At 36.5% G+C, this 22,099-nt stretch overlaps 4 protein-coding genes and 1 long non-coding RNA gene across 9 annotated transcripts; 4 read left to right on the top strand and 1 right to left on the bottom strand.

Moving 5' to 3' along the window:
* Positions 1-1,590: 1,590 nt before the first annotated feature.
* LOC145230416 (uncharacterized) lies at positions 1,591-5,425 on the top strand. Of its 2 annotated transcripts, none has more exons than XM_080095844.1 (7): positions 1,591-1,787; positions 2,116-2,282; positions 2,431-2,549; positions 3,337-3,453; positions 3,516-3,580; positions 3,640-3,720; positions 4,013-5,425. In XM_080095844.1, the coding sequence occupies exons 2-7, from the start codon at positions 2,123-2,125 to the stop codon at positions 4,140-4,142; spliced, it is 672 nt and encodes a 223-aa protein (XP_079951970.1). In that variant the 5' UTR covers positions 1,591-1,787; positions 2,116-2,122; the 3' UTR covers positions 4,143-5,425. The 2 variants fall into 2 exon arrangements, with proteins under 2 accessions (XP_079951970.1, XP_079951969.1); XM_080095843.1 differs by having other exon boundaries at positions 1,591-1,835.
* Positions 5,426-6,256: 831 nt separating this feature from the next.
* On the top strand, positions 6,257-12,432 carry LOC145229961 (uncharacterized). Of its 2 annotated transcripts, none has more exons than XM_080095307.1 (8): positions 6,257-6,406; positions 7,506-7,645; positions 7,733-8,216; positions 10,096-10,199; positions 10,264-10,562; positions 10,824-10,972; positions 11,041-11,170; positions 11,461-12,432. In XM_080095307.1, the coding sequence occupies exons 1-8, from the start codon at positions 6,317-6,319 to the stop codon at positions 11,589-11,591; spliced, it is 1,527 nt and encodes a 508-aa protein (XP_079951433.1). In that variant the 5' UTR covers positions 6,257-6,316; the 3' UTR covers positions 11,592-12,432. The 2 variants fall into 2 exon arrangements, with proteins under 2 accessions (XP_079951433.1, XP_079951434.1); XM_080095308.1 differs by lacking the exon at positions 6,257-6,406 and adding an exon at positions 6,938-7,015.
* Positions 12,433-13,166: 734 nt separating this feature from the next.
* LOC145229439 (ankyrin repeat domain-containing protein 49-like) lies at positions 13,167-15,311 on the top strand. The gene is made up of 6 exons (XM_080094780.1): positions 13,167-13,283; positions 13,343-13,479; positions 13,661-13,799; positions 13,987-14,083; positions 14,143-14,308; positions 14,563-15,311. The coding sequence occupies exons 1-5, from the start codon at positions 13,272-13,274 to the stop codon at positions 14,304-14,306; spliced, it is 549 nt and encodes a 182-aa protein (XP_079950906.1). The 5' UTR covers positions 13,167-13,271; the 3' UTR covers positions 14,307-14,308; positions 14,563-15,311.
* A 61-nt stretch (positions 15,312-15,372) lies between these two features.
* On the top strand, positions 15,373-19,211 carry LOC145229437 (cytochrome P450 2J4-like). 3 transcript variants are annotated; one of them, XM_080094779.1, is made up of 9 exons: positions 15,373-16,705; positions 16,821-17,523; positions 17,638-17,740; positions 17,998-18,110; positions 18,168-18,283; positions 18,368-18,483; positions 18,555-18,699; positions 18,882-19,040; positions 19,147-19,211. In XM_080094779.1, exons 3-9 carry the CDS (start codon positions 17,717-17,719, stop codon positions 19,209-19,211), a joined length of 738 nt encoding a protein of 245 aa, XP_079950905.1. In that variant the 5' UTR covers positions 15,373-16,705; positions 16,821-17,523; positions 17,638-17,716. The 3 variants fall into 3 exon arrangements, with proteins under 3 accessions (XP_079950905.1, XP_079950904.1, XP_079950903.1); XM_080094778.1 differs by having other exon boundaries at positions 16,821-17,547; XM_080094777.1 differs by having other exon boundaries at positions 16,821-17,740.
* Positions 18,153-19,782, bottom strand: LOC145229440 (uncharacterized). Its single transcript, XR_013860446.1, has 3 exons — positions 19,682-19,782; positions 19,133-19,436; positions 18,153-18,787 (listed from the first exon to the last, which is right to left on the bottom strand). It is a non-coding gene; the product is annotated as an uncharacterized LOC145229440 (long non-coding RNA).
* Positions 19,783-22,099: the final 2,317 nt, after the last annotated feature.

Below are 22,099 nucleotides of genomic sequence, written 5' to 3'. Positions count from 1 at the left end.
AGATCCTACACTAAATATAGCCTACATATTATTCATGTACAAATACGCCACTGTGAATGTGCATCCATAAAGGAACCGCATTTAAAAAATAAAACACGGGCGTAAACACCACTATCGTAAGCTGTGTTTATGCTCATGTGGTTTGATTGTTCGCTTAAAGCTGATATTGTTTAGCAGTTACAAAATACTTCTTTTCTCATTACTTTTGTCGTTTGTACTACGTCAATCAATTAATCGCGCTTTGGGACCATTTAAAAATTTTGTTTGTATGTTTTTATGAATATGGGTATCTTTCGCCTTAAAATACTCATTTGTTAAATTTACGATGTCTTAATTGTGCTTATATTTTACGTTGACTACATGTCAAGCAGCAAAAACTAAGAGTTCCCGCCATCGTCGCAGGACATCAAAAGCGCCCACCTCGGGCTTTTCCGCTATCGGCAACTTCGGAAATTCAGAGATATCATGCAAGGCACCGCGGAAGTAGGAGGGAAAATTAAAATTTTCAAAAAAAGTGTAACAACTAATTAAGTTACTGACATTAGTAGCAGCAACGTAGACGTATAAATGGAGGCATTTCTAAAACGCGTGCACTCATTTTTTGTTAATAAAGATATAATATCGACAAACAAGGGTAAATAGTGATAAATAGCAGGTAAAGTATCTTAACGCTTGAATTTAATTAAAAAAATTCAACTTGAGATGTAAATCATAACGGTGGAAACAGAATATTATTTTTTCACAATAATTGATATTGCGTCTAGGTATGCATGCTGGATTGAAAATTTATTTTCCATATTTGGAATAAACTTGTTGGAAATTTTTCAAGCAGGCTGGGCTTTCAGGTAGCCCAGTGGTTCCCAAACTATGCGCCGAGATGTCATTAGGTGTGCCGCAAAAAATATTGAAATTAAAATCAATCAAGTAGAGTAGTAGTACCAGGTGCTTAGACCACTAGGCCAACATGCTCCACGTCTCTGAGATGTTCAACTAGGCTATTTAAATATGAGAGTGACCTGTATAGCGGCTTTATGACCTCATAGTTAGTGCCTTTGTCAGCTAATTTGCTGTGCCATTTTAAACTGAAATAAAAAATTCAAATATATTTTTGATTCAAATGTTCGAAGTGCGCCAAATAATTTTTGTTTTTTGTAAAATGCGCCTTCAAAGAAAAAAGTTTGGGAACCACTGAGGTAGCCTATAGCTGAAAAGGGCCGCGGTAATAAAACTGCTGTACTAAATCAAAAAAAAGAAACCAGCGATGTTTATTCGTATCTTTGAACTGAGTTTGGTCTACGACTCGACTAATTTTTTTTTGTTCTAATCCACCATGTAAGTAGTTTGTTTGTTGACCCCCAAAAATGGTGAATATTAAGCTTACGGCCAGGGACAAGATTTTAGTGTCAGGTATACCAAAAATGTTTATTTTTTCGCCAAATTTTAATTTCAGCATTGATGACTTGTATAAATTGCACATACAACAGGAAAATAAAATTATTATATGCCATGACAAAATAAAAATGGCAACGTGACTTCTTTATTGCCCCCAGTGGTAACAATAGGGAGATCCTGTCTGTATTTTTTGTTGTTATGCACCACACGCACTTTGAAATTGAAACTTTTTAGTTGTACTTGCAAGTAGTCAGCATTAAGCACCAGCCGAAACGTTTTCGGGAAATTAGATTGTTCTAAAGTTTGATTTGTGTCTTAACATATCGGCTTGTCAAATAACAAACAATATTGTTCTTCAATTAACAGGGCATTTGGATTGGGGTAAAACACCAAAAGTAAGAGGAAATTTGTTTTGTCATCAATATCATGTTGCCTAAAAACAGGTGTTACCAATTTTTAAGCAATTGAATTATTCAATTTACTAACCTCCGATAAACCTAGGCCATTTTGTTTATTCTTATTTCCCAATTTACAAAAGAAAAGCACATAAATTATGTTAATACATCAGTAATGTAAACAATGTATATATATGTGACCAATTTTTTCAGATGTGCAATCCACATATTACACAATAGCACACTTTATGCAACAAAATTAAAAAAAATTTACATGCCTCTATTTATTTTTCATAGTTGCAACATTTTTTTCTTGGCTCTTCCACAGTTAAACAATGGAGGCACAGATAGTAGATTGTGGTTATGGCACAGAAAATTCCAGTGCTGATGAGTCTGCAGATAATGAAAACGTTGGTGCCGATGCAAATCCCTTGAATGACATAAAGTTAACAGATGAAGAGTACAATCTTTTGTTGGCAGAGTTAAAAATTGAAGGTAAGTGTTTTATTACTGACCATTTTTTGTTTGTGGTTTACCTTTATATTTTTGCTTCTGAATGATCCTAAATTTGACACATTTTCTGTACACATTTTGTGTTGCTATATGTTTTGTTGTTTTTGCTTTTACGTGAAATTTATTTCAGCTCCAGTGTTGCAGGAACCTGATTATGGTGAAATATGGCAGTTACGTATGATAAGAAATCTGGATTTGATGAATCGAATATCACCTTCCATTGCCAAGCAGATTACCAGCATAAATGAAGTAAATCTAATTGTTGTTTTATCTAATTAAATAATAAGTTCTTGTACTTATTGTGTATTATATGGTCATTTAAGTTAAATTAAGGTTGATTATGAACTACATACTAACCAGATAATAACAACTTCTAAACACTCTTCAGTCAAGTGGTCATATCTTTCAACAGTCATCATGCCCTCACATTGTACAGATTGATATGTTTGATTTTATCCACCCCTAAACCATTAAAAATTATTTAACACCATGTCTGAATTGCATGAAAAGATTTGTAAAATTTGTAGCATGTTATACTTGGTGGTGTACTGCTGTGTTATTTACACCACAACCCATTCTGTTCTTCCACTTGCTTCACAAAAATGAAAGAGTTTTTGTATTCATATTGTAGCAAATTGCACTATAGTGCGAGCCGCAAAAACACGCTCTGCAAAAATTCCCAATCGGTGGAAACCAGTTGATGGAAAATAGGAACTGTTGTAAAATCCCCCATCAAAAATCGAAATTACAATGTGGCGCAACTTACTTTCCTGAAAGGTTTTTTTATATATACAGCTTGAGCGCATCGGTAACAAAACTCACATTGGGATGTTACGCGGACAAGTTGACCAGAGTGTAAACAAACAGAGTTCAGTCCCCTGTACTTTGTACCATCCGAAATCCTGTTGGTTTTTGGAAAATGTTTAAAATTAAAAAATGCCCTTTTTATGTACGTGAAACTCTAACATGTTCTGTTGTACTTGGAATGGTGTAATAAGGGATTCCACAGTTTAGTTGTCATGTTAATGTTTTGCAGGATCACAAGAAGCTGGAGGATCCTCAAAATTGGGCTGCTACTTGTATTCAAAAACATTTTCGTGGATACCTGGGCAGAAAAATTTATACTGCACGGTTATATGAAATGTTTGAAAGGGTTTGTAAATCTTGTTATTGTTGTTTTTACTTTCAGTTGTTTGTTTCAAAGCATGTTTGTAGGAAGAAGCAAAGAGGTATAAAAAACAGATGGAACAAGTAGAAGAAGGAGAAATTCTGATAGAGAAGTAGAAAGTTGTGTACTGTATTAGTGTACTTCAAATTTTTCATGTAAATGTTGTTGCAGTAACACATTGGAAACTGAGATTGAAGAATGCATTCTGACCGGAAAAAACAAATTCCGACACCTAAACTACTGTGCAACAATGTATGTAATTCGTTTGCATGAACCAGAGGTTTGAAATAATTGTTTGTTATTGGGGATTTTCAACACCATGCAACCCACACTACTGATTACTAGAATGTGTTTTTCCTTTTTTTGGCATGAACATGGTGCAATCCTTAGGTTGAGAAACATTGGCTTAAGGGATCTAAAATAAATAATAAATTTATTCATAGTTGCCTTTCTCAAATGTTCTTATTTCGTGGCATGTATGTAACCTTTTGAAACCAGCCAATGGTGAATGCGACGGAATAGTAAGTTCATTGTTTATTTCCAGAATTCAGTCAGCTTGGAGGCGATACAAAGACAAAAGAGATGAAGTTGCTAACAGTACGGAGGTTTTCATTCAGGAAACATCAGATAAAGAAAGGGCAGAACAGAAGGACGTCGACCTCATTGAATTTTAACACCGTCACCTAAATTGATTGAACAATCGAAAAAATGTGCAATTATAAAACGCTGTTAGCAAATTAATTACGGTTTTTTGTATGCAGTAAATAGCCCGTAGTGGCTGTGTTGCAATACACACGTGCGTTATTCTGTAATCAACACAATTTGTAGACAGTTGTTTCTGTCAAATTCTCACTAGCAGTGGACATTTTTATTGCACATACCGTGCAGATTTTTTACTGTTGTGTTTGTACCATGTTTCATTACCGCACGATTTGCACTGAAATATTAAGAACAGAATTTAACAACAGTTTTTACACATGAAAACGGATCGAGACCTTTGATTTTCCACAGATCTAACTCGTAGTTTACAACAGTGAACTGAAAAATCGTGGTTCACTCTCACTTGCTGTTATTACCCACATTTCGACTACCTTGGTATTGTTTGCTGATGATAGTAATGTTTGCGTATTTTATTAACTAATTCCGAAAGCGAACTTCAACGCGTAGCTAACACGGAAATATTGGACAAGTTTCTACTTGCTAACAAACTGACGTTAAACATATAAAACTAAAACTATTGTTATACAACGAAGCCTGTTGGGGAGAAATGAAATCAAAAGTCCCTATAGTTTAAGACTATTTTCAGTTTATGTCACTTTCTATTTATCATAGAAAAATGTGGTAATCTTAGGTATGAACTCTTTCATTACCGTTTGCTTAAGTCACTACAAACATGATTTTTCTTTAGCGTTGCGCTTTTATGTCCAGCATATAATATACTGTTTCTTCGCGGCCTGGAAAAAAAACACACGAACCCCTGCTTTAGGCAAATAGGTCATCTAAAACTCTTCATAAAACTAGTGTGCACGTCACGTGTAGTAACCGTACAGTAATTGTAGCTAGAAGTTTTGTTTAAGTATTGCACTAACAATACTAACAGGCGTGCCAGTGTATTCCAGATATACGAAAATGTGTAAGGGTATTATAATAGCAGCCCACCTTAAGAATTATCTGTAAAACAAATTTAAAGACTGCATGGCTACTGTTATTTAAAAATGCTAAAAAGTACATGTCGTACAGAAAAACATGATTTTTTAAATCCAATAAGTAACAGTGGGCTGAAATTTATTTACCTTAGGGATAAAAAATACTGATCTATCATTTCATCTGCTTGAAAATCTATTTATAGGCTACACGTAACCAATCGTTGTACATTTTTTGTGTATCAAGGTATTGTCATTTATACTGCTACGAATCGCGCTGTATGGCTTTAATAAAAAAATACACATGCATTGGATACTATAAGTAGTTTTAATACTTTCGTTTCAAACAAGTTTTTCCTTTCCGCCTATGTTTATCAGACTGCTGTCCGAAGTTGAATGATTTATTTCGTGTAAACATAAACATCCGTTTTATTTATAATTAAACCCCAATATACCCGGATCATTTGGTTGATTTATACGTCCTTACTTTAGAGCTGCTGGTGGAAAGTTAGACGAAACTGTATTCATATTGTAGCAAATTGCACTATAGTGCGAGCCGCAAAAACGCGCTCTGCAAAAATTCCCAATCGGTGGAAACCGGTTGATGGAAAATAGGAACTATTGTAAAATCCCCCATAAAAAATCGAAATTACAATGTGGCGCAACTTACTTTCCTGTAAGTTCTTTTTTTATATAGCTTGAGCGCATCGGTAACAAAACTCACATTGGGATGTTACGCGGACAAGTTGACCAGAGTGTAAACAAACAGAGTTCAGTCCCCTGTACTTTGTACCATCCGAAATCCTGTTGGTGACAGGCGTATGTTGCGAAAACGGCCATAGTACAGTGTGCAAGCGAGGGGTTATAAGCTATGTGGTGTCGCATATTACGGGAAACGATTGAAGGTTGGTAGGAAGCTAAATGAATTGAAAAGCATGTAGAGAAAAATAGGGGTGGCGTTTCTGGGAAGTTACTTGTAAGCCCATACTCCATGAAACGCACGGTCAATCGAGTGAGGTATAATCTTGCACATAGGCCTATACATCCTGACAACTGACGACAGGTTGACGCGCTAGTTAAGTTGTAGCCTATGTTGCAATATGTAACTACGTTATACCTATGTGTATCTTTTGCAGATTTATTAAACAGTTGAAGTCCAGTGAGTATATTTCCTATTGAGTGGCCGATGCAGAGAGTCCGTGACAATGGAAACTGCTAAAATCGGGATTGGTTTTCAAAGACGAAGATTTTCATATTTTGACAAACTGATTGCGGACGAAGACATACCATTGGAGGTATGTTTTTTGTTCTTGACCAGGGGGGGCATTGTTAGACGTGCATCATCATTTACTTGCCACAAAGCGTTTAATATGAGCGCACAAGGTCTATTCTATATGGTATCAATTGTGAGCTAAGCTTATTGTTGTTTTTGGTAATTAATTTTCAAAAACACTAATTTACTGCGTTTAGCTTACTTCAGGCACAATGTTCTTAAATATGTTTAATCTGTCACAACGGTAAAGTGGTATTGACGGAAACCGTCAAAAGTATGTTTGTAGTAAGCAGTGGCAAATGACAAACATGTTTTTATCAGTAAAATACCAAAACATCGTTCAGATCTTAGCGTCTGTGTGGATTTGCACTTAATTACTAACAGTAGTAATGGGCGTTTTTTAAACTTTAAACGGGAAACCCATGCCTAGTCATAACGATAGTCGCAAAATTACATGAGTGTTAGGCTTCAGTTGTTCATGTCGAAAATAACACCAAGTTTAGAAACACAAAAACTTTCATTATTTGCCGCTAGGCTGTGTTATTTGTTATGACGTCATAAAAGTGTTATGTTGGGCAGCAGTCGCGACTCGCGACCACTTTCGCGCAAGCTGTCTGTTTCCTTTCCATGGGCAAGTCTTATTGTTTCTTTGTTGTGGTAATTTTGAAAAGGGAAATTTTAATCGAGTTGCTTGACAGAAACAGGCAACGTGAACTAATCGTCAAGTCATCATCAATTTAATCTTTTTAATGAACATTACATTACCGATGAAACTTAAGATTTGCTAAAGTAATGAGATTTTGATAATGTCTCGCGTCTACTCTAAAATGAAAGCATGTTTGAAGTTTGTTGCCTATTCACTTTAGTATGTGTTGAATTTCACTTTTAGAGTAAGCAGATTAGCTTTTTATGCAGCTGGTGTTTTTTGTTTATTGAGACTGTTAATCTCACTTTGGGAATGAGTATATATTTCTATTTAGGTGCTTGTGTTTTTTTAGTTCAAGACCTGCAGAATCAAATGGCTTTGTGTTTCCTAAAGACAATGCAACACCTTGACCTAACGTGTAAATTAAAACGTGTAGTTTTAATTCATAATCATAGTAGCTTGTCTTTATTAACAGGAACTGAACCACTTAGAACCAACAAGTGATCAAAAAAATGCAGAAATGAATATTTATAGTCAACCACCAGTAGCTGGGCACTTCGATATGCGATCTGCAGGATCTGAATTTGAGACAGAAGCGTATCTCGAGTATAGACGGTTTGTACTTTGCTGCTTATAGTAGTTTTTATGTCAATAAAGGGTATAAAACTTTTTTTTTTTACTTTTTTTATTTTTATTTTACAGGCGAGTATTTGAACAACTTGCTGAGGACTATGAGAAAGACCAGCAGACTGTTACTGAAGAAATTAAGCCAATCTATGAAGATGAAAACCAAACTCAGTTACACTCATCACATCAACAAACTGCAGCTGGTGAATTGACAAAAATACAATCAGATCTCCAAGCTTCATGGGATGATTCAGACTTAACATCTGAAGCATATTTTTCATCATCGCAAACAGCAGATGACAATCCAACACTTTTTTGGCAAATGGACCAGGAATCCAAACCATTGGTTCAAGACAATCATATCGCAGTCAACAATGCTGCTTTACTGGATGGTAAAATCAACCAAAACCTTCTCAGCAACTGGTCTTCATTTGAGGACCAAATAGCAAAAGTACAAAAAGAAAAATCAAGTTCCAGTGAAGCATCTAATCAGCTCGACAAATCTGATAAATTTGTTTTCGGTGGGAGAACACGGAGGTCAAGCAGAAACTCTTTTCAGGTAGAGATATATAAATTTTAGGTTTAACATAATTTATGGTTTTTCTGTTGGTTGTTGGTAAATAATTGTGTTTTTTTGGTCCAATAGCGATTATTATCAGTAGTCGAGTTGACCAATAACCAGTATTTAAATGTGATAGTTTATGTGCTGTAAAATATCTAATTTTATATCTTCGCAATGGCAAAAACACCTAGCGTTATTTAAAATGCTAACCCGAGGTGATTGTGTGGCACAATAGGCATGTAAAGCGAAAGTGATGTTTGATATATATATATATGTATGAACATAGGTAACCATGTAAAAACAGAACTAACTCAGCCACTTAGAGGTTACAGTTTTTTAGCAATGCCTTCTGTAAAGAAGAAAAAAAAACCTGGTACCTGATGTGATGTTTATTGTCTGTCTGATGACAAAAAAGCTAATAATATGGTGAAATGCTGAATATTGGTGCAGATAGTAGCCCTATTGCTACTCGCTGCACAATAGATTTTGAGCATAAAGTGGTACAAAACAAAACAGCATATTTCAAAAAGGTAGAGTAGATGAGATAATAGTGACATGTTTTTTCATTCAGTACCACCATGTAAACATTGAGTAAGAGAATAGTGTTGTAAAGAAACATGTGACCTTAGCAGTTAAATTTTACTGTGCATTCAGTAATAACTTTTTGTAGACATGCTTTATGGCATGTTGTCCAGTCAGCCATTTCACCATATCTGCCTAATGTGGACTTTGGCCTTATGTAGCTGTTGTTTGAACTCTGCAGATGCTTTTATTGGCTGTAACTTATTTACACCATCAAATCAAACCTGGTGATACAACTGGTTTTGTGCAAATGGGGTATTTCTCTTGTTTAAAACTTAAAAGTAGGTGCTGTTTATGGCACATAAGTGGCAGATTAGAGTATTTAAAAGGTTTCAATGATAAAAACTTGAGTATATATATATCTTTTGGAAAATATGTATTTGATACTTTTTGCACAAATTGATTTTTGATTGTGATAAGACCATGTCAATGTTAAGATTTGCAGCACAGACAATTATTTTAGTATGTTACAGTTGTGTTTCTTGTAGTTTACAACCAAAGGCTTTTGTTTGAGTTACCTATTTAGAGTTAAAAGCCTATTGGATCTACTGTTTGTGCTGCTGCCTGACCTCCTTTTCAAATGTGATTATTCCCTTTTTCCCTTGTGATTTATTAAGGTCTGCAATTCCCAGCCATAACTTACTCTCTTCGGCCAACTGTCTGAAGCGTGAGTTAGTTCACTTTAGCAGCTTTATTTCAACTCTTTGGAGTGGTTGGAGCAGTAGCTGTCAATCAACAGCTGTTTAAAGGTTGATGTAGCTGATGATATTTGTGTGACATTTCATGATCTTGTCACTAAAAGTTGTTAGCTCAATAGGAACATGGCTGTTTCAGTATCCAACGATAGTTTAGATAATGAAATGCCAAAAATTATGTCCAATGGTGTGGGAGCAGTGTGGCAGAAAAGGGACTACCTGTTGGAACTATCATGTGCCACATTGACTCTCAGAGAGCTTTTGTTGCACCTACATCACAAAAATAAACCTTTGCAACCTATGAGACAATGTAAATCAGTGGAATGTGACAGTGGTTTTTGTGAAAGTGCTACATCAGAAGTTTCACCAGCAAAAAATGGTTGCTCTGGTGCTAATAGTGAGTTTAGGTCCTTGACTACTGTTGATGGTAAAAAGGACCTTACCAAAGTCCGGCGGAAAGTTTTATCACTGAAAGAGGTAGTTTGTTGTAATCTGCAGTTTAATGTTTATCATGATATTTACCAAATAAATATTATTTTATTGTTTGACCGAATCCACTATCACTGATGAGTTAATAGTTCTTTCTTATTATTTTGTAGAAGCAAAAGCTGGATAGAGAGTTGATTCGCAAAAAGTTGTCTATGCCATATCCTGATGAGGAGGATACAAGTTATGGAGGTGAAAAACCTTGGCAACAACCCAGGTAAGTCTTGATAATCACAATGTTGAAGTCAAAAATATGCAAATTACATTGTTTTACTTTTCAGGTTTGAGAGGTCTTATTCATCCAGTAATCAAAGCCTGCAGATTTGTTATATTAATGAATCTTGCTCATCTGATGAAAGCGAAAATAACTCAAGTGGCGAAAAATCTCAGACTGCAAAGGAAACAAACTCGTCATCAGCTTCACCTACAGCATCTCCTTACTTTGCATCACCTCGTGGGTATGGGAAGGGCTACATGAGGCAACACCGCTTATCTGATGCATCCAGTCCAACATCTTCCTTGTCATCATTAAGCACCACCACCAACTCTGACAGCACAATTATACACCACAGTCATCATGGTAAGTAGCATTCAAATATGCCAATTTGAAATAGTAAATTGAAAGTTTGTGCATTATTGATTGTTTATGTATAGTCTAGTTAAGTGTTTTTTGCCCACCTAAATGCAAAACAACTTAAAATTTGATTTTAAATTGTGTTGTACTTTATAAAATTAACTCCAATTCAAATTTAGCTAATACATACACTCTTTTACCAGGTTGCATTTACCACATATTTCTGTCACTAAGTGTAGTTAATTATATTACTCTAATATATTGAAGATCTGAGAAGTGGGCGAAGCAAGCATGAAGAAATGGAGTTAGAGGCAAGGTACCAACTTGCACAGGCATACCAGAGAGCTAAGGAACAAGCAGAGGAAGACAGACAAAAGAACAAACTGACGAAAAACTCTTCGATCGTCCATAAACTGGTTTGTTGGCTTGTTACGTCTTACGTATCGATTGGTGGTCCTTAATTTTATGAGTTTCATGTTTCCAGCTGAGCGTAAGTCTTAACGACGACATCAATGCCAAGATAAAAGCTTTTACTCTTTCCAAGCACGATTGTCGACAAATGACGATGGGTCAACTGCAATTAATATTAAACGACATGCATACGAAGAAACAAGGTAGTTTGATATTTGCACATAAATAGAACTTAAATTAACGCATGTAAAACATGTAATCATTTACAACTGTAGTTTCGACTATGTTTTACGCTGCTATCAGGTTAATAGCAGCGCTATTGATCGGAACAAAAACATCTAGTCCAATTTTATGTCAATTTTTTTAATTTTTCTATGGTCAAAGTTAAACACTGATAGAAATGAGTTTGTTTGACAAACCGCCAATAGTGACCTACAGAAGCCTTTGTGGTAAATGGAACGACTAATATTCAATTACATGCACTTCTGCGCAGCGTTAAACGAAGGCCTTGTCACGCTGCTGGTGGAGAGAGACGAGTTGCAGACCCAGCAAGACGCTAAGTTGGTGGACATCGAAGACATGAAGGCGATTCTTAACTCCCTTGGACCGGAAACGACTGTATGACGTAAAAGTCGACATTCGTGTATCAGTGTTGGCTTGGTATCCTCAATTGATAAAATTACACGAATTTCTTGCCTTCGCGCTATCTCCAGACTTGTAGTGTTGTTTGCTCGTACCTCGTTTACACGAGCTTTTTGCATGTGTCTCAGATATGCGTGCTCTGCAGTACAATTTTGTTTGCAATTGCGTTCAAAATATGACTCTTACGCAGCGGTAGTCCACTGTGCGACTACGTTCATTATGTATAACTTAAAACTTTTGCTTGATTTATAATGAACTCGTATTTGTGCCAGATAAGTTAGTACACCACAGACCAGACGCTTTAAGATAGCGGCACCCACAAAAATATCAAAATTTTCTTTGTTTTTGAACTTTGACCGAAATCATTTGTCCTATCGTCTAGTTAGGTACGGAGTCGCAACTTTGTCTAAACCAAAGTTCTGTGAAGCCATTTTTATGTGAACTCCAATTCAATTGTTTGTTTTTTACCTTTTTTACTTGCGCATTATTGTTGCCCTGTCTTTCAACTTTTCTGTACATTTCTACTGTTTTACAATCTTTCGTTATTGCCCTGAAGCTCTTCGCAATCTCTTATTCTGGTATAATTTTGTTGTTGTTGCAATAATGTGAGACGCCAACAAGACAGCTACCTTATGAAGCGGCTTATACACTACTTATATGACAAATTTGAGCTATCGTGGTGCCAACATAGCGTTTGACTGACCCGCTGTTGACTGACGACGAAGTATTTTATCCGTTTTGTTAACTTTTGGGTGAAAAATGATCATGACCTTTGTAACATCGTTTCAAAACAATGCTACCTAATAAATTTCATGGAGTTCTGCCTCTTAGTGTTATTGTTCCTAGAGATAAATCTCCAATTACAAGCAGAAACTTGAGGCGTTCAACCGTTCCAAACAACTGTACGGTAGACCTAAAAACGACAATTAAATAATAATAAAGGCCTTTTTGAGAAACGGTAGTTGTTTTTTGGTCTAAGCGGACCCTAAATATTAAAGATACTGAGCAGCACTATGCTGCTTATTTCGTATTAAAAAAGGAAGAAATTTCGATTTGCAGAGCGTTTGAAGTTAGTTAACGAATAGTTTTAACGACCTGCAACACCAAGTAGGCTAAATGCCAACCAGCGTGTATTAACGAAAGCAAATCCATTGTAAAAAGCGCCATAGTCAACTGCAAAGGTTTTTGAATGAAAAATTTCCCCTGCAATTTATGGGGCGCCGTTGTCGAATAAATTAAGTTGCTGCAAGATAGCTAGGCTAAGTTGCAGCAAGATAGCTAACCTGCAACGAAACATAGCTAACTTGCAGCAACTTAGCTAACTTGCAACGCTAAGTTGCGGCAAGATAGCTAACTTGCAACGCTAAGTTGCCGCAAGATAGCTATCTTGCAAGTTTTTTTTAAAAAAAACGGCCTTAAGGCGCCGTTGTCGAAAAAATTAAGTTGCGGCAACTTAATTTTTTCGACAACGGCGCCCCATAGCAATTGCAGTGGGAGCTTGCAACAGAAATCACGCCAAGCTCCGTACTGCCACCACACGACACGGTCTGCTCTGACCTGCCGCCACCAAAGCTTACTAAAATTGTGAACTGTGAAGTATGGTGTTTGGTTTACTTCAGTCAGAAACAAGGTTGGACTAACTGTTTGCGTGGAGTGTGTGCTATGTTTGACACGGTATGGATTTACTAAAGCCTTGCAGTCTTGCGCTTAATCTTCTTTTTATTTAAACACAGGACAAGCATTCATCAGAAAGCGAGGACGAGGCTGAACCAGAAAATGTGCAGGAAAAATTGCTGTGGGCAGCTTACAAAGGAGATACACGGTTGATCGAAAGAATTATATCCAACGATCGGACAATAGTAAACTTTAGGTATGATGTGTATGTGAAATTTGTTGCCAGTATCACCACTTTTTTCATTTTATCTTTATGTTGTTGCAGCTTTATATTTGTGATTTACTACCCAATGCAACTAGAATTGCTGCAAAATGTTAACACACTAAAGTAACTGCTGGTTACTCAAACTTCAATTGTTTTCTATGATGCATTTTAGTGATGCTGAAGGATACACAGCACTTCATCGAGCATCTTCTGAAGGTTATTCTGAAGTAGTACAGATGTTACTTTCATGTGGAGCTGATGTACATGCTCGTACAATTGACTGGTGGACTCCACTGCATTGTGCTTGCAAGGTAGTGTTCACCCATTTTAATATAAACCAAGCTAGATGGCAATTGCCTTGTTATTTAATTTGCATTTGTGGTTCAACAAAAAAACTCAATTTAAACCTTTAAATGCAAGTTAACTTTTTTATGGTTGTTTGTTACATTGTTTGAGTATGGTACACTTCCTGTATTTAAAAATATGTGATGGGTTTAGTGGAACAACGCGGCTGTAGCTCAATTGTTGTTGGACAATGGTGCATATGTAAATGCAGTATCAAAAGGAAATGTCACTCCTCTGCATGCTGCAGCAAGTCAGTGTTGCCATTTGTAGTTTACTTGGGGGGAAATCATGTACTGTAAAATGTTTTAGGTGAAAGAAGAACTCGAGATGTGTTGGTACTTTTGCTCAACCAACCAAATATCGACATGAGTATAAAAAACAATTCTGGGGATACAGCTTATGACTTATCAAAGCGACACAACTCTAATGCTGAACTGTTTAAATTGGTGGCCCCACACATTTCCATCAGTTAGTGGTAAGTGTAAAATTTTAACTAAATAATATGTTGAAGTGGAATTGAAATAAATTTTTCTTTCTTTTTGTGCATGTTGTACACAAAATGTTACAAATGGAATGAACATGGTTAGTTTCATTTCAGAAGCATTTTGTACCGTGTAGCAATTGCATACTCCAGTCAAATGTTTCTAAATACATGTTTCATTACAGTTTTACTGTATGTTATCCAACAAATTTGAATGCTCAAATATACATTTATTTTATCGTAATCAGATGGTAATGTGGATATGAGTAGACTACACAATGCCCCTCCCATAGATGGAATAAGATTTTTGGGATTTGACAGTACTACAAATTTTGCATGAGGCACACAAGAGAAAAAATTCCAGGTTGGTGAAATTTGCACCAAGGCAATTCCGGGGACTGATTGAAAATGGAATTATGTGATCGGATTTGATAGGTTTGCCTTCATAATCGAGGTGTATTTCTGGAATAAACTTACTTGGCTTTGGCCAAAACATTAGATTGTTGTGCACTTGCCACAAGTTTGTTAAAATCTGTATAAAAGATGCACATTTTGTAAAATTTGATTTTATCATATTTATATTTATTCCTACAATTATTTCACTGTGTTCCAAACAGCAAAATTTATAAATGATAACTAAATTTTCCAAAACTTTTTGTATAACATTGTGGTACGCCAATGACCGTGTATAAAACTCAACATGCACTTCATGGTCTTTGCAGCATATCAAATTATTAATTGCTGTGTTTGACCATGCAGCCAGCTGTTATTCTTGTTTGTCATTTTGCACGTATAGGAACACAAATTTCTGCCTGTAAGAACAATCATGTCATAAATATTGGAATATTTTTATAGTAGTTCAGTGTAATTGTGAGAGGGTAACATTGTTTTGTAAAAGTAATATTTTTCTTTGTTGGACCTCATTTACAGGTCATACAGAGCATACATATAATTTTGCATGTTCAGTTTACATGAATAAAACAGTTATTTTGCATCACTGCACAATACTTGTTTTGGGGAATGTGGTATTTCCTTTAGAGTCGTGTCTGTGGTGGTCCACCTTGGAATGCCAATTGGCACAAGATTTTAAACTCCATATGTTTTTTCTATCATTGCCCTCACATAAGGAACATTTCATATTGTACGTCTAAACCAAAAATGATGTTGTTCCCTTCAGCTGTTTAATTTCAGCTTGCAATTGGACTTTTACACAACTGTTTTTACATCTTGCTACAGCAAATAGCCATATGTTTAGGTAATGTTGTAAAGCAGGGGTGTGCAAGCTGCAGCCTGCGGGCCAAGTGCGACCCTTGATTAAATGTTGTGCGGCCCGCAGAGACGCTTGGATTTCAAATGTACTGGCAAACGAGTCCAACTATTAAATATTTTTGAGCAAACAACCGATCTCTAACGAATTAGACATTGAACAATAAAACCACCTGTTCAATAGCCTTATAACTGTTTAGATTTTAGAACAATCGTTTTGAGTGGTCCAAGCTTCATGTAGATTACCGACTCATACTTGTCCGCCCATGTTGCAAATACTCTTTCCGGGCGTTGATTGAGAAACGGCAAACAATCAACATTTAAAAAGTTAGTTGGACCCGGGGCAAGTGTGAGGCACGTCGTCTTAGCCACAAACAATGCAACTAGACGATCAGTAAAGAAATTTGTAGCAGCATTGTATAAACAAAATCCATTTTAGGCTAGTTGGATTACGTTTAAATCTACGCATATATTTTAATCTTTTTTTGACTATTCCACTTTGTTGCTTTGCTGATAATTGGCCTTAGTTTTTGCTATTCTAGACATTTTTAAAAAGTGTTGACAATTAACTCTGCAGCAGAATATTCGCATACACCTGAAACAAAGAAGTATACCAACTATATTTCTATTCATATCTATCGAAAATATGCGCCCAATGGGTAAGCCCAAGTGTAATTTGTAGTATTCATAGCGAAGCAGGGTACCTTTATAATAAACTACATGCAAAACTTGTGTACAAATAAAGAACTACAAATTAGCACATGTGCATTGTAGTTTTGTCAGGTAATTTCAGTCCAAGAAGCATGCAGACTATTATGAGTGATTTCCCTTTGCATTTAGCATTTCAAAATGGGAGTCGTAGACGCTATAATATCACAATGTGATTTGAAGTTTGTCTGTTTGGCTTTGCTGTTGATTTGGCTGATCCGTTTGTGGCTTAAAGAGTGGAATTTGAATTTGCCTCCTGGACCAATTAACTTCTCTGTATTTGGTTGTTTCCCTTTCCTCAATAAACATCCAGAAAGAACTTTCTCTAAATGGACAGAAAAGTATGGACCTGTGATCTACACGAAGCTTGGACCACACAGAACGGCTGTCTTGAACAGCTACGAAGCTATCGAGCAGGTTGTAACATATATTTGTATATTTATATATATTATTTATATTTTTATATTTATAAATATATATTTATTTATATTTATATATATTTACACATAAATATATGTATATTTGTTCACAGGCATTTGTGCAGCAGACCATATAGGCACCGAGTGGGCGGTGGCGGGGTGGCGCCGCCACCTTGGGTTTGTAAAGCACGGTGGCGGCCACCGTGGATATTTTTGATTGCTTGAAGCGGTTTGGTACGAACTATCGTCAAAACTAAAATTTAGGAGCGATTTAGCTTTTAAATAAATATGCTGAAAAAGCAACGAAACATCGGCTTAAAACTGCAACCTGTTTTGGTCAGTACCTTTTTTATGACGTCAAACACACAATTCCATTGAATGTTTGGCTATTGTTGTGTACAATTCGATTGTGCTGTAATAAATGGTTATTTTAGGTGATACAAAGCAACAGCAACGTAAAACATTTTTAAATATTGCCAAACCAATTTTAAACGGTACTATAGTGTGTTCCAAAATAAATAACACTAATTTTTATTTAATTTTGATGAACAGCCAATGGGAAGTTTTTGGGGCTTTGAGTTTAAGTTTTTGCGGTTTCACGCATTGGTGACGTCACATAAAATGACGTCATACTTTACGTCCGCCACCTTGCAGTTTTGCAAAACTCGGCGCCTATGAGCAGAACGATGAATTCAATGGACGGTTCAGAACATTTTTTACAAACTTTACTTGTGGCGGAGAGCACGGAATCTTGTTCTTGAACAATCAAGATGCCTGGAAAGTACAAAGACGATTTGGACTGCGTGCATTGGCTGGGTAATGTAAAAGACATCCGGCTGTGTGAGTAAATTCATGAAAAGAATTTAACGATGGAATTTGAAGTTTGTTCTGACTGGCAGTTTAGTTACCAGTTAGTGCACATATTTTCAGAGCTAACCTACAAGGTAAGAGTTTGGAAGTAAGAATTCGGGAAGAAGTGGAATTTCTTTGTGGTGACATCCGGTCCAAAATGGGCAAACGTTTTGTGCTTGAGGTACGTTTAATTACCACTTAACACCTAATGTTTTACATTGTCTACAATGTCCTAAATATACGTATAAGCGACATCATTTGTGTTCAAACATGTTGGCCAATGATCATTCGAAAATTTCTATTTTTGCGTCTGGTTGAGCCATTGTAATTGTTGCACAACATATGAACTCTGTTCACTTGTTTAAGCATTGAATTTCTTTTTTGCCAAATTTGCATATTTTCACTTCGAAAATTACATGCACCTTAATATTTATTAAGGAGTACTTGGCACACAGCACCTCAAATGTTATGAATGGAATCACTATTCAACAAAGGTGCAATGACAAAGGAAACGAAGCAATAATGACATACGTCGACCATGTGATACAAGGGTACATATATCACGAATAAATGTATAAGTTATAAACCTACAATACGAACTGTTGCAGGTTTCGAAAAGACGGATTTCTTTACATACTTTTAACGGTAGCCCCGTGGTGTCGATTTTTTCCAAGTGTACGAAATGTATACAAAAACATACAAGAGGGAATTGCAAAGGGAAACGGTAGGCTTAAGTAGTATAAAATATATATGCCTGATAAGGTGTTTGTCAACCCTATTGCGTAAACCTTTACCTATTTTCTTGCAGCATTATTCGACAGTCTTATTGATCAACGAGAAAAAGAATTAGACACAAACCGGCCAAATGGTTTTATCGACAGTTTTCTTGTGGAGCACAAGAAAAATTCTCCTTCATTTGAAAAGGTTTGGCCCAAAAAAAAGGGGCGAGGAAAAATACTATTTGTCTGAAATTTTTTTCTCCATAATTTGCACAGAAAGAACAGTTGAGAATATTCCTGAAGGATTTATTGGCAGCCGGGACTGAAACAAGTTCTTCTACATTGCGCTGGATCCTTGTTTATTTGATAAAAGAACCAAAAGTTCAACAGAAAGTTCATGATGAGATTGACCGCGTAATCGGTATTAAAAGCCTTTGTTTCCAGAATTCAAACATTGCTGTGATCTTATTATTGACACTTTGATCACCAGTTCCAAGCAAACGCTTTTTCTAAAAAATAATGTGTAAATCAAAAACTCAAACAATTGAATTTCCTTTGCGTTGTTGAAAATATATTTTTTACTTTTAACATGAATGGTCTTAGGTCGTGAAGGACTAGCGAGACTCGATGCCGATGTTCCTTACGTCCGTGCTGTAATACAGGAAGCATATCGTGTACAAACACTTGGGCCGCTTGGAGTTCCACGCCAAACCACAACAGACACGACGCTTTTCGGATATCACATTCCAAAAAAACACACAAGTAACAATTTAGATAAAGCTTTGTTTAAAAAAAGAAAATTAAATTTGCTTATTTGCACTTTGCACAACTTTGTAAACTGCATTTAATTAGACCTTTTTTCACTCAGATTTTAAGCAACTTATGGCATGTGCACAACGATCCAAAACTTTGGCCCAACCCAGAAAAGTTTGATCCAGAAAGACACCTTGATGATGATGGAAATTTTATCAAATCTGATTATGTAATTCCATTTTCGATTGGTCCGCGAAACTGCCATGGAGAATTTGGCCAGAATGGAAAATTTTTCTGTTTTTTGTTTGCTTGATGCAAAAATTCGAAGTTTTGCCAAACCCTGATGATCCGAATCCGTCTATGGAGGGAACTCCCGGTCCAGTATATTCATCGCCACATTACCATCTGATTATGAAACAAAGATAATTAACTTATTTGTCAGCCTCATGTATTTTACATCGCAATTTAAGCGAAATGAATAGGTTTGATCGACCGATATGAATCCAGTCAGATCAGATCACAAGAAACGCATTTTCAACATAACATCAGTTGTTGGATAAAATGACATGTTTACTTTTTGAGCCAGAACTCCTTATCAAACTGTGCGAATAAAGATAAAAACGTTTATGCATGACTGGACTTTGGCTTACATTTCTGCACGTTGCAGCTGCGTTGCTGCCGACAATCTGCGTTAAGAAATATGGTTGGTTTAGTTATAGTGTATTGTTCCCTTGTTACAGGAGTATGCTAATAGTCTGATGCTACAGAGTTGTACTTCGGGCTGAAATTGGAGGCAGAACCCGGTCCGAACCTGAAAAGAGGATTGTCATTCTGGCGAAATGAAAATAGGAAGAAAGAAGAAATATTTTTCTGCAGTGTTTCCAAAAAAAAATTAATGTTAAAAACAACTTCTTTTTTTTGATATAAAATAATACCCTTTTGATCTGGATCTCCAATTACGATTTTTAAGCGACCTATACAATTTAGCAAGTGCACCATTTTGGCTGTGAAGTAACGGCTAAGCCCTTGAATTTTACAACTGATTTTAATTTTTTTTCAGCAAAATAACTTTTTGTCAGACACCTATACAATTTAGCATGTGCATGCATTATTGCCTCTATGATGTAACAGTAGGAACCTTAAAGTTTAAAGCTTAATTTGAACACTTTCCGAAAATGAGAATTTAATAAAAGTTGGCAGAAATGTAGACCAAAGCATGCTTAAAACCTTGGTAATAAAATAAATTTGGCGCGATTAAAGAATTTTCAGCAAAATAACTTATGGTCAGACACCTATTTAATTTAGCATGTGCACCATTTTGGCTGTGACGTGACGGCTAAGCCCTTGAGGTTACAACTTTTTTCAAACACTTTCCGAAAATGAGAATTGAATAAAAATTGGCATAAATGTGGACCAAAGCATGCTTAAAACCTTAAAAGCAAAATAAATTTGGCGCGATTAAAGAATTTTTAGCAAAGTAACTTTTTGTCAGACACCTAAACCATTCAGAATATGTATGCATTATTGGCTATATGACGTAACAGTAGGAACCTTAAAGTTTAATTTAAACACTTTCCAAAAATGAGAATTTAATAAAAGTTGGCCGAAATGTAAACCAAAGCATGCTTAAAACCTTGGTAATAAAATAAATTTGGCGCGATTAAAGAATTTTCAGCAAAATGACTTTTCGTCAGAGACTTATACAATTTAGCATGTGCACCATTTTGGCTGTGACGAGACGGGTAAGCCTTTGAGTTTTACAACTTTTTTTAAACACTTTCCGAAAATGAGAATTTAATAAAAATTGGCATAAATGTAGACCAAAGCATGCTTAAAACCTTGGTAATAAAATAAATTTGGCGCGATTAAAGAATTTTTCGCAAAATAACGTTTTGTCAGAGACCTATACCATTCAGAATATGTATGCATTATTGGCTATATGACGTAACAGTAGGAACCTTAAAGTTTAAAGCTTAATTTAAACACTTTCCGAAAATGAGAATTGAATAAAAATTGGCAGAAATGTCGATCAAAGCATGCTTAAAACCTTGAGAGTAAAATAAATTTGGCGCGATTAAAGAACTTTCAGCAAAATAACTTTTTGTCAGAGACCTACACAATTTAGCATGTGCTCCATTATGGCTACGACGTGACCGCTAAGCCGTTGAGTTTTTCAACTTTTTTCAAACACTTTCCGAAAATGAGAATTGAATAAAAATGCAACTGCAGCTACCTTGCCCTTCGCACCACGTTCAGGTTTGCTAGGGGATCCAGCAACCTCAGTCACCTTGCCCTTCGCTCCACGTTCAGCTTTGCTAGGGGGTCCAGCAACCTCAGTCACCTTGCCCTTCACTCCTCCGTCAGCTTTGCTAGGGGGTCCAGCAACTGCAGCTACCTTGCCCTTCGCTCCACGTTCTGCTTTGCTAGGGGGTCCAGCAACTGCAGCTACCTTGCCCTTCGCTCCACGTTCTGCTTTGCTAGGGGGTCCAGCAACTGCAGCTACCTTGCCCTTCGCTCCACCTTCAGCTTTGCTAGGGGGTCCAGCAACCTCAGCCACCTTGCCCTTCGCTCCACGTTCTGCTTTGCTAGGGGGTCCAGCAACTGCAGCCACCTTGCCCTTCGCTCCAGTCGAAACTCTTCTGGTGGCATCAAAGCTGGAAAAAGGCGTTTGTGAGATGTCCCGATTAGCCTTTTTGGATGAGGGACGAATGTGGTCAGCCACACATCCAAAACACAGCCGACTTCGGAATTTCTTCTTCTTCGTTATCTTTATTCCGTCGGTTTCGGCAAAGCCCAACATTTTTTCTAAAATATTGAAATATATTATGGTTATATTTAGGGATCAACCATCAAAATTTAAATAACACAACTACTCACTTGGCACGCTGGAAGCAGCAAGAAGGGCATGAATATGAGCCTCAAGACTGGCCATGTAATGACGCAAACCGACGTCAGACAAGTGAAGGCGGTCGTGCCAAAGCTCTCGATTATGGCCGATGGTAAAGTCCAGGAAGCTGATGCCCATTCCCGTGGCGAGGTTGCGCAACACCTTGTTGATCTCTGGAACA

The sequence above is a fragment of the Phallusia mammillata genome, chromosome 5 (genome assembly GCF_965637545.1).
Source record: "Phallusia mammillata chromosome 5, kaPhaMamm4.hap1.1, whole genome shotgun sequence".
Lineage (NCBI taxonomy): Eukaryota > Metazoa > Chordata > Ascidiacea > Phlebobranchia > Ascidiidae > Phallusia > Phallusia mammillata.
Note: the sequence above shows the minus strand (reverse complement) of the source record. Positions and strands in the feature narration are given on the sequence as shown.